This window comes from Lolium perenne, chromosome 6 (genome assembly GCF_019359855.2).
Source record: "Lolium perenne isolate Kyuss_39 chromosome 6, Kyuss_2.0, whole genome shotgun sequence".
NCBI lineage: Eukaryota > Viridiplantae > Streptophyta > Magnoliopsida > Poales > Poaceae > Lolium > Lolium perenne.
The window spans coordinates 23,874,090-23,886,006 of record NC_067249.2 but is presented as its reverse complement, the minus strand read 5'-3'; the positions used below and the strand labels follow the sequence as shown (position 1 = coordinate 23,886,006).

The 11,917-nt window shown below is 44.3% G+C and overlaps 1 protein-coding gene and 1 long non-coding RNA gene across 2 annotated transcripts; one reads left to right on the top strand and one right to left on the bottom strand.

Moving 5' to 3' along the window:
- Nucleotides 1-292: 292 nt before the first annotated feature.
- On the bottom strand, nucleotides 293-6,164 carry LOC127308604 (calcium-dependent protein kinase 4). Its single transcript, XM_051339467.2, has 12 exons — nucleotides 5,782-6,164; nucleotides 4,558-4,688; nucleotides 4,107-4,148; nucleotides 3,804-3,915; nucleotides 3,622-3,700; nucleotides 3,323-3,492; nucleotides 2,458-2,584; nucleotides 1,817-1,932; nucleotides 1,627-1,734; nucleotides 1,474-1,536; nucleotides 1,229-1,402; nucleotides 293-781 (listed from the first exon to the last, which is right to left on the bottom strand). The coding sequence occupies exons 1-12, from the start codon at nucleotides 6,049-6,051 to the stop codon at nucleotides 623-625; spliced, it is 1,551 nt and encodes a 516-aa protein (XP_051195427.1). The 5' UTR covers nucleotides 6,052-6,164; the 3' UTR covers nucleotides 293-622.
- Nucleotides 6,165-10,573: 4,409 nt separating this feature from the next.
- LOC127309764 (uncharacterized) lies at nucleotides 10,574-11,437 on the top strand. Its single transcript, XR_007857318.2, has 2 exons — nucleotides 10,574-10,688; nucleotides 10,818-11,437. It is a non-coding gene; the product is annotated as an uncharacterized lncRNA (long non-coding RNA).
- The last annotated feature ends 480 nt before the right edge of the window (nucleotides 11,438-11,917 follow it).

The following is an 11,917-nucleotide window of genomic DNA, read 5'->3' as shown; positions in this document are numbered from 1 at the left end:
TGGTCATACTGATGGCCAAGCTTAGATATAAAAAATGGGAACAAAGGGAGTATAATATAATGCTTCAATTAATTATGTTGGACATATAGTTGAATGAAAACTTGAAGACACGAAAACATAAACAGAAGGAAACGCAAACACGCACACATACAACTCAGCTATTCACAAATACGTGGTCTTATATTTCATATAAATAAGTCACACATCGTCAAACATAGGGTTTGATCCCCGATGGGATGAGCAACCACAGGTTTCTCAACTTTTTATGGTGGTTGGTTACACTTGGTACTCGGACAGGGAAGAATAACCTCATCCTACATTTGGGATTAACAGGTCATTTCACATGTTTTTTTTCCACCGTTTCACATCATTGCGATGAATGCGTGCCATCAAATCATTCATAATGAGTGGGAGCAAGAACGCTGTACAAGAAAAGGCAATCTGGGCTTTCCACACTTGGCCGTAAATATTTACCATGGAACTTACCTACCCATACACTGCACACACAGAACCTGGATGCTAAAAATTAGAAACCCTCACATCGCACGGAACGCAGAAAACAGCGAGAATGAGAACAAAAAATCAGACTAATGTACTTATCATCATCTCCCTATATGGATTTTCACAAAGCCTGTGGATTTGGAACTCCTGTCGGGCTCGGGAGGTTACTCATGCTCGCGGTCCGCAGAAGCTTGCGGAATTCGGACAGGCTTATCCGCCCATCTTTGTCGATGTCGGCCTCCTCCAGTAATGGCTCGATGGATCCCTTTAAGCCAGTGTGCTGCACCTCAAAGAAAATTCAAAGTGAGAATGCTATAACACTTACAGTTTCTATCGTGCAGTTACTAGTATCTTTTGTGGTTTGTCTCGGTAAATGTATCTACACATCTAGTCCCTGGTTATAGTAGTCGAAACATAAATGCTGAAACAGGCAACAGCGACGAACTAGTCTCGAAATCATCCAATGTGCACAAATGGACCACGCCCTGATGCATGCTAATGTCGATCACATTTTAATGACAGAAAAATCATAATTCTACATACAAACTCAAGACATTACTTCAATAACTAAATATGAAGAACCATCTTGTGAAACCAAAATACAATTTGGAACGTCTCATCCAATTAAGTCAATCGAGCTCACTATTCACAAGAAAATTTGTAAAACTGGACCATGTGAAATATGCGTGCACCGAAAAACCAACACGACATAGGAAATATAACTTACCATTCTAAGTTCATCGGGGGTGATGTATCCATCACCATCCAGATCAAATTTGCTGAAAGCAGCTTCGCAACGTAGGCCCCATCGTTCAGAGTCCAGCTCAGCCATCTGATGTATATGCAGAGTTGCTGCAACGAACTCTTTGAAGTCGACAAGACCATCTGTGTTGCTGTCGATCTACCATATAGAATAAAGTCAGCTGCCTGCTCTGAAACAAAAGGAAGATCGAAGAGTGTCTCAAAACTTACTGCCTGAATAATCTCGAGTACACGGGGGCCCTTCAATCTCCAAGGAAGATCCTTAGCAAGGGCCTAGTGAAACATACAAAGATTATCAGCACCTCAGAGAAATCCAGTGCCAGCGCAAAATGCTTTATATATATAAATAACTCTAAATCTTACATGCCGCATTTCTTCGATACTAATTGATCCACTTTTATCAACATCAATTGCATCAAATTGGTCCTTAAGATCCGCTAGCTCTTCCTCATTGACTGTACTTGCTAAAGCCTGAACAAGCAATTGAGCAATAATGTAAGAACAAAATACGAGTACCATAAAAATAAATAAAATTTGAGAGCACGGAAATTACCCTCAGCGCAAATTGCTTAAAGCGGCTGTACTTGACGAACTGGCGCATGTTATACAATACAGATATATCAACAGGGATCTCGGATGCATCTCCTCCTTCTCTCACCCATGGATGTGCTAATCATATCAAACATAACAAGAATTACTAAGCATGAGAGATGGTGAGTATTGCACATTCTAGCTACAATTTCTTCGCAACTTGATACTACTTAAAAGTGTAGGCTACAGGTTAACACTCAACACTATATCTTCCTACAATCAAATAAACACCCAAAATATTATGCAACCAGGAAACAAAGGTATAACAGCACACCTCGGATATCTTAACTCACTAAAGAATAGATAAAACTGAACAAGCCACATGCATTTTCAGTTTCATGGGACTTCTTTTTAGAGGCCTTCATTTTACTTCCTAAATCAGAATTCAATATCTGATCTAGAACATCATATTTTAAATATGCCAGAAAATGTCGTGATACAAGACAGAACTGTCCTCAGGCTTTACATATGCACAAGAATTCCTGGGGTATGCATTCTATATGTGTGTGTGTATTCTCACATAGAAAAATTAGAATAGGCAAAATAGCAACGCTGCGAATCATGGCTACCCTAGTAAAGTATTGACACTATATAGGAACTTACAGAGAGCTTGAGCTGCTGTCAATCTCGCTCTTGGGTTCTTCACTAGCAACTTTTTCACAAAATCTTTAGCACTTGGACTGATGCCTGGCCAAGGCCTCTTACGAAAATCAGGCTTGTTTCTTAGAACCTGGTTATAAGAAGTCAAAAGAATGCATAAGATCATGCGTACCATTTAAAAACTTGCCTCAGCTGGTGTACATGCACAGAAATACTTGACACAACAATTTTACTGGTTGAATAGAAAGAAGCTTTGTGCCATGGCATATGGTGCCAGACTTTCTAGCAAGCCATTAGGAAAGCCAGAAAGTTCATTTCGTATTGTAAAATACCCAGAATATTGAGAGTGTTCTAGAAATAGTTATAAAATAATTTGGCTGGAAAATTATTCCAGGAGGTATGATATATTTCTATGCTTGGGTGCCTGCCTGAAACTAAGACAACATACGATAACTCGAACATAGATAATTCTAGAATTAAATTTTCCAGTAGCTATACCATCGGCTATGCATAGGTTACCTAGAGGATTGACACCACAGGTGCCTTTATATATTAAATAGAAGTGGAGGGCATTTTTGCTACCGTGATACATTATCATGTTAATGTCCGAATGATGGTAGGTATTTTAGGATTGCATTGTGTCAACTAAACAGGCAGCTGGCAGTTAGTGCAGAAACTAGCTAAAGACTAACACGTGTTTAGGTTCAGAACTTAACAGGCTAACACTGCTACGTTACAGTGACAAGTTGAAAAAAAAACACTGCTTCTCCATTTCTTCAGTTCACTGAAAACACTGTGATAAAGCTTGGCCCAGTCACCAAGCTCATTTAACGTCGAAGTATAATCAATGCAACAACTATACACTTACTTCCTTGAATATACCATCCTCTGTTTTATCCCAAAAAGGGCGCCTCCCACAGAGCAAAATGTAAGTTATAACTCCTATGCTCCAAACATCCGACTCAGGCCCCGACCGCCGTTTTAATACTTCTGGTGCAACATAATAGGCACTGCCAACTATATCACGGAACTTCTTCCCTGTAATCATGCATTTAAATGATGTATGAGATACACAAATTACCAAGTTTTATACCCTGTTCAGATTTGATGCGACAAGATACATATAACAAATATGCACATATACGACAGAGGACGTTGAAGTAGTACCCGGCTTTATGAAGTCTGATAGACCAAAATCTGTTGCCTTCAGAGGCGAGTCCTCCTTGGTTGACTTGAAAAGGAAGTTCTGGGAAGGAAAATAGGCACATTCTTACATGACCTGAGAAGTAGTGAAATATCACCAAAATGTATGCTAAGTGCCAAGACATTAAAAGTGTTCAGTTTTTTACCTCTGGCTTCATATCTCGGTGGACTAACCCACGCAAATGACACTCAGCAGCCACTTTGAGCATCTGCCGCACTACCACCGCAGCATCTTTCTCACTATAGCGGCTGTTTTTCCTGTCAAATGGAAAATGGCAATAAGACCCAGTCCTTGTTTTCACAACTAAAAGGTGATTAATGCAGACAGCAAAGCATCAAGTCTAAATTTGCAGACAAACATCACAAAATCTAGCAACCAATGGCATAAACCGCATCAGAAGAGAAAAATGACATTCGGAACAACAAAAGGTGAATGTATTTGATCTTACTTTGCCAAAATCCGGTCCAATAGTTCACCACCCTCACATAGTCTGCAAGAGAAGGCAAAGAAGCAAGAGTTGGTACTTGGTACAAGAGCATATGAATAATTACTGAAAATGATAGTCATGTGATAGTCCAATAGAAGTATTTTAGGAGAAAGAACCCAGAATATTCACAAGTGTGATAGTCCAATAGAAGTATATCCAGTTGACCAAACATTTTTTTTGTGGTACAATGCAAGGAAACTGGAAAGAGTTCAAAACGTACATTGTTAAGTGCTAAGAAGCCATGCTTTCAAAATTTAATCACACTGTACACATTCAAATATTGTAAGAGATAGACAAACAATGCAGCTGGTCTAACCAGTGTTATGAAGAATAGCAACTTAACCTATATATCAGTTGAAGGCAGAATTACTAGGATTTAGGACGAAATTTCAATAAGTACGAGAGTGCTTACTCCATCACAATATACACATATGAATCATCCTCAAATGCATTGTAGAAATTAACAATGTTCTCGTGGCCTTTAAGGGCTTTAAGAATCTTCACTTCTCTCTTTACATCTTCCACAGCAACAGGTCGGTTCATCTGTTATAGAAGTCCACAAATACAACTGTATTAATCACATATTCTAAAGATGATACAGGGTAGACAGAGATATAAGCGCAGAAAGGTGTTGACGGCTTCACATTTTCAGAGAATAATAATAATAAAGTGGAGCTGTCATTTGAACTAAGGAACAGAGTGTTTGATGAAATCAACACCGTGTTGATTAGTACATGCATTCCAATGTGAAATCCAACTGGGAGAAGATAATGTCATCATCCATCTAAAACATGGAAGAAGCCAAGGACACATTGTCCACAGGAAATGGTTGGTGGGCTTATCAGGAGCAGGAAGTTAGCTATCATAAATGAACACCTACACGGAATCATCTGCAAAGAGTGCGAAATCTGGCCACAAGAATGCCAAAACTTCAACGAAAGTTGAAGACGACGACGTGAATCACGCAAACATGGAGGTCCACGTGGAATGCATCCCGCAGAAAACGACGCTTCAGATGTTTTTAGCAGAAACAAGAGACGGCAAGAATGATGCGTGCAAACAACTAGTGGTGAGCGTTAACAAACATCTTCCCTCTGTATTTGGAAAGACGACGGCAAACGGCAAGATAAAGCGTATGTTTACCATTCCGGTGAGTACTTGTGCCATTTTAAGAAGTGAATGGACGTGGTGAACCACTACTCGTGTGCCAAACTGGGAAGGAACCCGCGAAGATGGCCGCACTCACTCATGTACTGGACGGGACCCCCAAAAGGGAAAATGGACAGCTGCGCCTCGCGATAAAATTGACAAGGGGCAGCCAGAGCGTAGGGCCTCGCCGACAGCAGAACACGTCATCAGCAGCATTCAGCGATCTCACAGAGAATGTGCTGACGATTTCGCGCGTGTAATCCGAAGCCTGAATCCGTGAAAGGGCGCCGCTGATGGACAGAGTAATTCCGGCAGGGTCCAGAGGTTAAAAAAACGCTGGAGACCATCCGAATCACCCGCGATGACTGGCTGATTTCATCCGCATCGAACTGGGGGGGTGGGGGTGGGGGGTGATTTCGTCAAAGGCCGTAGGCGGACGGGGAAGCGAGGAGGTGTGGAATCCTGGGGTAGAGGGACGCGGGCGCACCTTGGCCTTGTCGATGCGCTTGACGGCGACGCGGTCCCCGGAGAGGCGCTCGGTGGCGGCGAAGGTGTATCCGAACTGGCCGTGGCCGAGGAGGCGGCCGACGTCGTACCTGGCGTCGAAGTCCCGCTCGTAGCCGAACTCCACGGCGGCCCGGGCCTCCGCCGCCCCGCCGTCCTTGTCGGCGGGCTTGCCCCTGGGAGAGCGCTTCCTGGGGCGGCGCTGGGCGGCCCCCGCGGGCGGGGAGGAGGAGGAGGAGAGGCAGGCGCCCATGGGTGGCCGTGGTGGTCGTCGGATGCGGCGGGGATTGGGGGATGGGAGCTGCGCATAGGGTGGGCGCAGGCGAGGTATATAGGCGGATGTGGGGGTTTGGGTCGGGTGGGGAAGGGGAAGGGGAAGGGGAGGAGGAAGGTGGAGAGGAAGGTGAGGAAGAGGAAGGAGGGAGACAGCGAGAGGGGAAGAAGAGGGAGGGCCGTGTCGTTGGTCCTCAGTCAAACCGTCAAAGTGCCCATTGTCAACACACCTCCCCCTCTTTCCGACCTCTTCCTCCTCCTCCCATCTTCTTGTCTCTACAATACTCAATCATGTTGATCTTTTTTACTCACTGTCCTTCTTTGTTTTTGCAGGTCTGATTTTCTGTGTTTTTTTTTTGTTTTGTCCTACGTGCAAGACCTAAATGAAACGAAACCTACAAGGAGTCAACCACCATGATCCTTCCTCACTAAAGGTTAATGATTTTTTTAGAAATTTTATGCTCGAAAAATGTTTCGATTCGCTGGAAGCTCGGGTGTCCTCTGCTACATAGACACAAGTGACATGTTGCAATGATTCTATACGCCTATCCAAATTGTTATATTCATGTTGGAAAGTTGATGTTGCGTTGTGGCGGTACTATTTTTTTCATGTTCTATATGTACCATTCGTTTTTTTCTTTCTCAAAATAGTTTAATGGAACATCTTGCATACGCTCAAGTTTGTTTCATGGACTTGAAGTAAATGTTGGAAGAACTGTTGTGAAGGTTTGAATGTTGCAGTGATTGGACAGTTTAGATCACACACTTAGTTGAGATCCTAGGGATCTAGAGGTGGTTTATCAGTTGATAATTTCAACCGACTAACACCTAACACATGGTCGTTTTAATAATGGTACGTGTAAATATGCTTACTACACACCTATAAAATGTCATTATTAAATATATCTATATGTAAGAGCTTGGAAGACTAGTTTGTGTTCAATCCATGTACGGTAAGAAGCCTCCCACCAGACACCGAGTCGCTCTCAGGGCGACATGGGTGGTGAAACCGTAGCTGACACCCAAGCCCCTCTTCTTCACCCTCCCCCCCATCGTCGTTGGAGGATGTTGGCGGGCGAAGCCCTTGCCTGCATAGGAGAGGTCGAGACTCGGTGTGGGACACTCGCGGAGGCGCTGCGGACGTGGAGGTCAGCCACTGGATGCATGTGGCAGAGGTGTTTCCATCTATATCTGGGCCGCGTGGGCTCGGCTCGGTCCATGGTAGACCCTCAACCCCTACCCATCCTTCTCCCTCCTCCCACCCCTCGCGACCGCCATCGGTGGATGTTGCTAGGCAGAGGATGCTCTGCTCTGCCCAATTCCTAGCAGCAAAGGCTACGGGCCAACACGGTGGCGGTGCAGTGCAGGTAGCCAACCCTAACGATGCTACCATTCTCGCTCTACACGCTCCCTCGTGGTGGTGGCGCTATGTTGGCTGGTGGCCCTTCCTTCGAGGGCGACGCTACTCGGCTTCCGTCCCTATGGAAATGGTCTTCTCAGAGACATGGTTCACTGTCTGCTGTCTACGCCTGCTCCGACAGTCTATGCACATGGGTCAAGCAAAATCTTGCACGGCAATGATAGACGCGGACAACAGCGATGCCCAAGGGCATCGTTACCTCCATCAAGGTGTTTTCATGACCCTGAATAGACCTCTCCTCGAGCACCAGAGGAAACACTATGTCCGAGTAGCCGAGCCGAGCCGAGTCAACGGCGGCGCCTTTCCCTTCTTGGAAGCCCTGCTCCTCACCTAGTTGTTTGGTGAGGACGGATGCGTGTGTGAGAAAGAAAATGTGTCCCTCCTCTCGGGATGTTGTACCATGTTGTCGTCATTTTTAATGAAATGAAACGTAATTTTTCTTACGTGTTCTAAAAGAAAATTCTGAGTTCTATATAGCCGAGAACAGAACAAATTGATATATATCCGACGAGAGCGCGCAGACCTGCTTAAATTGGTGTGCACTAACAAACTGGTCAAAACCATCTGTTTTGGGTTAAGTGGGCTATAAAGATAGTGTTTGTGACCGTAAGAGCAAGTACAATAAATCCTAGTCAGCTGGCTATAAGGATTAAAATAATATATTGTTGCTTAGTTGGAAGAGAGAGAGGAGGAGAGAGAAGAGGAGTGGGCTCTTATGCAAGAGCCAGCTCTAGCACGTGCTCCTAGGCACTATGTGAGAGTGAATGGTGGGCCATACATAGATAAAGTAGTATAATTTTATAGCTCACTATTATACATGTTAGCTCTACAATGACTATAGATGACATGGCACTTGTCTTATAGCCAACAATTGGCTCTACTATTAAACTTGCTCTAAGCCGGCCGTGAGCACGAAGTTGATGGAAGTGACCCACCCACACCGCCAAACGGTGACGGTGGAATCACACTCCGGAGCAGTGGGGCGGTGGGCCCAAATAGGCCAGGATGCCCGTTGTGTGCTCGCCTAGACCGGATCAAGTCAACAAACAGTCATGTTTAGTACTCCTTTGCTTTCACATATTTTTCCACTCCATTTGCTCCCCGGCCACTTCTATCCTCGCTGGAAAGTTCAGCACGCGCTATATATCTATAGCCTAATAATGGACTCATGCCCAAGTACATGAATCCTTGTTTTCTATGGAGCCCTTTTGATGTCTGATACTATAATATAAATAGTTTAAGATACGTACATATCTTTGTTCGTTCTCTTCCTCCCGAACAAAAGAGATACTCCCTCTGATTTATTATAATAATATTATGGGTCAGAGAAAGTAGCTTAACTAGAGCGTTTAACTGATTTTCATGTATTTCTCTTTTCGTCTGTATCTTTTGCTATGTTGAAGAGCATGGTCATGTCATGGGGCACCTGACTGAGCTCCTTGTAAGCATAGTGGTAGCTTAAGTAGCTTTCTCTCTCCAAAAGTTAGACTAAGCATGCATGGATGTTGTCCAATCAGTCAATCACTATACGTCTATACATATGCTGCATTAGCAGCGAGAAACTTCTTCGTTTTCATTGGAAAATGTTCCCTTTAACTTGTACTACATATTGTGGTGGTGATGCAATTTTCTATTCTACACAATTGGATTTTTGCATGTGCTTGACGGTGCCTTTTGATGCTGACCCGATGTCCTTTGTGTTTACATCTTCCACGAGTATTTATATTTGGTAAGGTAAAAAAAAGTGCACTTCTCCCCTTTACTCACATCGACACATTTGTCATGTTTTAAATCCTAAAGTATAAATTAGTTTGTATTGATTGGGGTTGCGGTTGTAGGACACAACATCCACAAACTTTTCCTAGAACCATTTGTAACTTTAAAATAGATTTTTGAATTTTCCTAATAAAGGGCTGGAGTACTCTTCGCTCCAAAAGTTTGCACTTGTCTGATAGGATATTCAACCAGACACAGTAATTTACAGTTAACTCCAAGTGCTTGGACCAAAGAAACAATGACCGGCTCTACCTTTGTAAATAACCTTTATAGTGTAGTTTGATTTTTAAAAGGGGTAACTAATCGTTAGTTGATCCAACAGTTTGAGGGATTTTCTCGATTGCAACCCACATACAAGTAGTAAATATAAGTTGCAACTAATGTTGCAAGCCATATATAACTAGCACGCATCACGAGTTCACGACACATTCTAGCGGTATAAGATTTGATTAGAATCAGTGGAACCAATTTTTAAACCACGGCCGTGTCTGATTTAAGTCCACACGAACAATTGTCTTACTTGGTGTGGGACAAGAGGTAGTTCATGTCATACCATCATATAGATATCCCAACTAGGGTGGCCATAGACGATATCCGTATCTATTTTCTAAGTTTTATGCTATCAGGTTGGAAAAACACGTACTAGTACTGTATTTAATTTCTCCCTACAATCGGTTTGATGAACGACAGGCAGTGACAAGTGGACGAACTAATCATTGATGAATCTGTGTAGTTATCGCTTTCCTTGGGTTGCCAGTGAGTGAAGCCGATTCTTGTGGTAGCTAGCACACCGAACATTTTCTTATGTGTAGTCTCAGCTTCTCCTACTCTTGGTTGATCAATGATCATGCAGGCAACTCACAAAATGTACCAGCAGCATGCAGAAACTGTTGGCCCGGTTGCACAACACACGAAAGTTTCAACTCATGCCATATACTATGCGTAGAGAGGAAACATTATACATATACGTACTACGTATTTACGCAGTACGTACGCAGCAGCCAGCGCAGGGTTGAACTGACCCGGCCGCTAGCTAGCTGGTTTGACCAGAGACCTGCCGGTTGATTGATTGATCGATATCGCGCGTACGTGCGTGTGCGTATATAAGACGAAGCTTCTCACTCACTCCATCGATCGCTCCTTCTTAACAATACGCAGAGCGGGCGGAGACGGAGATGGAGACGGCGATGGCGACGTCGTCGACGGGGACGCGCGCGCGATCGAGTCCAACTACGCGTGGAGAAATGAGACGCGTAAATATACGATATTGTACTATAGTATATATACCTGATGTCCTGATCTTCCGCGCTCGCACGTACGGTCACCTCCGGCCGGAGACGGAGCAGGCAGGAGATCTCCGTGTCTCTCTGCGCCGCGACCGGGAGACCCTTTCTTCCACGTCCCCGTCGACGGAGATCACGGTGAAGCTTTCTTCCACCCCCACTCTGACACTCTCGGCACGATCGAGTTTCTCGATCGAGGCATATACTGTATGAATGGAGTATATTTCTATCCATTGGCAATTGGCATAAGCTTAGTTTCTCTTGCAGGGGGGGAGAGAGAGCTATCAATCGGAGAACTGGCGACGAAGGAAGCTCGAGCTGGTCGACGGTGGAGAAGAAGCGCGCCCACGGTCAAGCTAGGAAGTCTTGGTCCACCCGTCCTCACGTCCAGCTCGTTGGGCCCGCCGATCCAAACAGGGCCTTGGCTACCTCCGAGTTGGGCTTTCCACTTTCACTGCACCGCCATGCCTAGTCCAATATCTATAAATACTTGGGGGCCGGCGGGCTGAGAAGCGAGCCTTGGCCTGCCTTGGCGGCGGTGCTGACTTCATGGGGATCTTGTTTTTCTTCACACAAAGAAAATCTCGACTTCTTTTTGGACAGACCGGCGTCTGTACGTGCAAATTTATCCAGCGATTCCGCGGCTCGTGATTGCAAAGCTTAATAGGTACATTGTAGAATTATCTTAACGACGTCTACATCTAACAATTGGAGTGAGAAGTGACAAGTTGATCTTTTTTTTTTCTAAAAAGTTCAAGCAAATATAACCCACCCCAAAAGTTTAGCCAAATTTAACCCTACTAAACTCTATTCTCCACGCCATGTACCTCCATGCTTGGGAAACCACCTAGTGTTATTTTTCAGCAAAACAAATATTCATAAAACCATTGTTTGAGATGTTATATCTCAACGCCACGGCGTTGACCCCTTCAAATGTTGCACCATCATCTTTCACCATCGCGGGGTCACTACGTTGGATCCTACACTAGTAGAAAACCTCTCATCCATCTAAGCCTTTAGTACCGGTTCCCTTACGAACCGGTACGAAAGGCGTTATTAATACCGGTTCCAGGGGTGGGACATCTATACCGGTTTGTTATGGACCTTTAATACCATATGAAAGGGTTTCTGCCCAGTTTCCAGGCGGTGGTGGGGCCAAGGCTGCACCTTACTAAAGGGTCCATGCCCTATATCAGCGCGCCGCCGCGCGCCCGAGCTCCCTGCATATCTCATTTCCTTCTCATCCTCTCTCACATTTCCAAATATTTTGCACCTCTCACACTCCAATAATTTTCATTTTTCTCCACCATTTTAACAAGATTAACGGCATACATCTATCCAAGGGTTAGCAATATCATCCTTCCTTC

Excerpts from the sequence above, each read along its gene's own strand:
- LOC127308604 (XM_051339467.2), bottom strand. The coding sequence starts at position 6,051 with ATGGGCGCCTGCCTCTCCTCCTCCTCCTCCCCGCCCGCGGGGGCCGCC. Across the intron at positions 4,689-5,781 it reads AGCGCATCGACAAGGCCAAG|ATGAACCGACCTGTTGCTGT; the intron begins GTGCGCCCGCGT and ends CTTCTATAACAG. Across the intron at positions 782-1,228 it reads CCCCCGATGAACTTAGAATG|CACACTGGCTTAAAGGGATC; the intron begins GTAAGTTATATT and ends TTTGAGGTGCAG.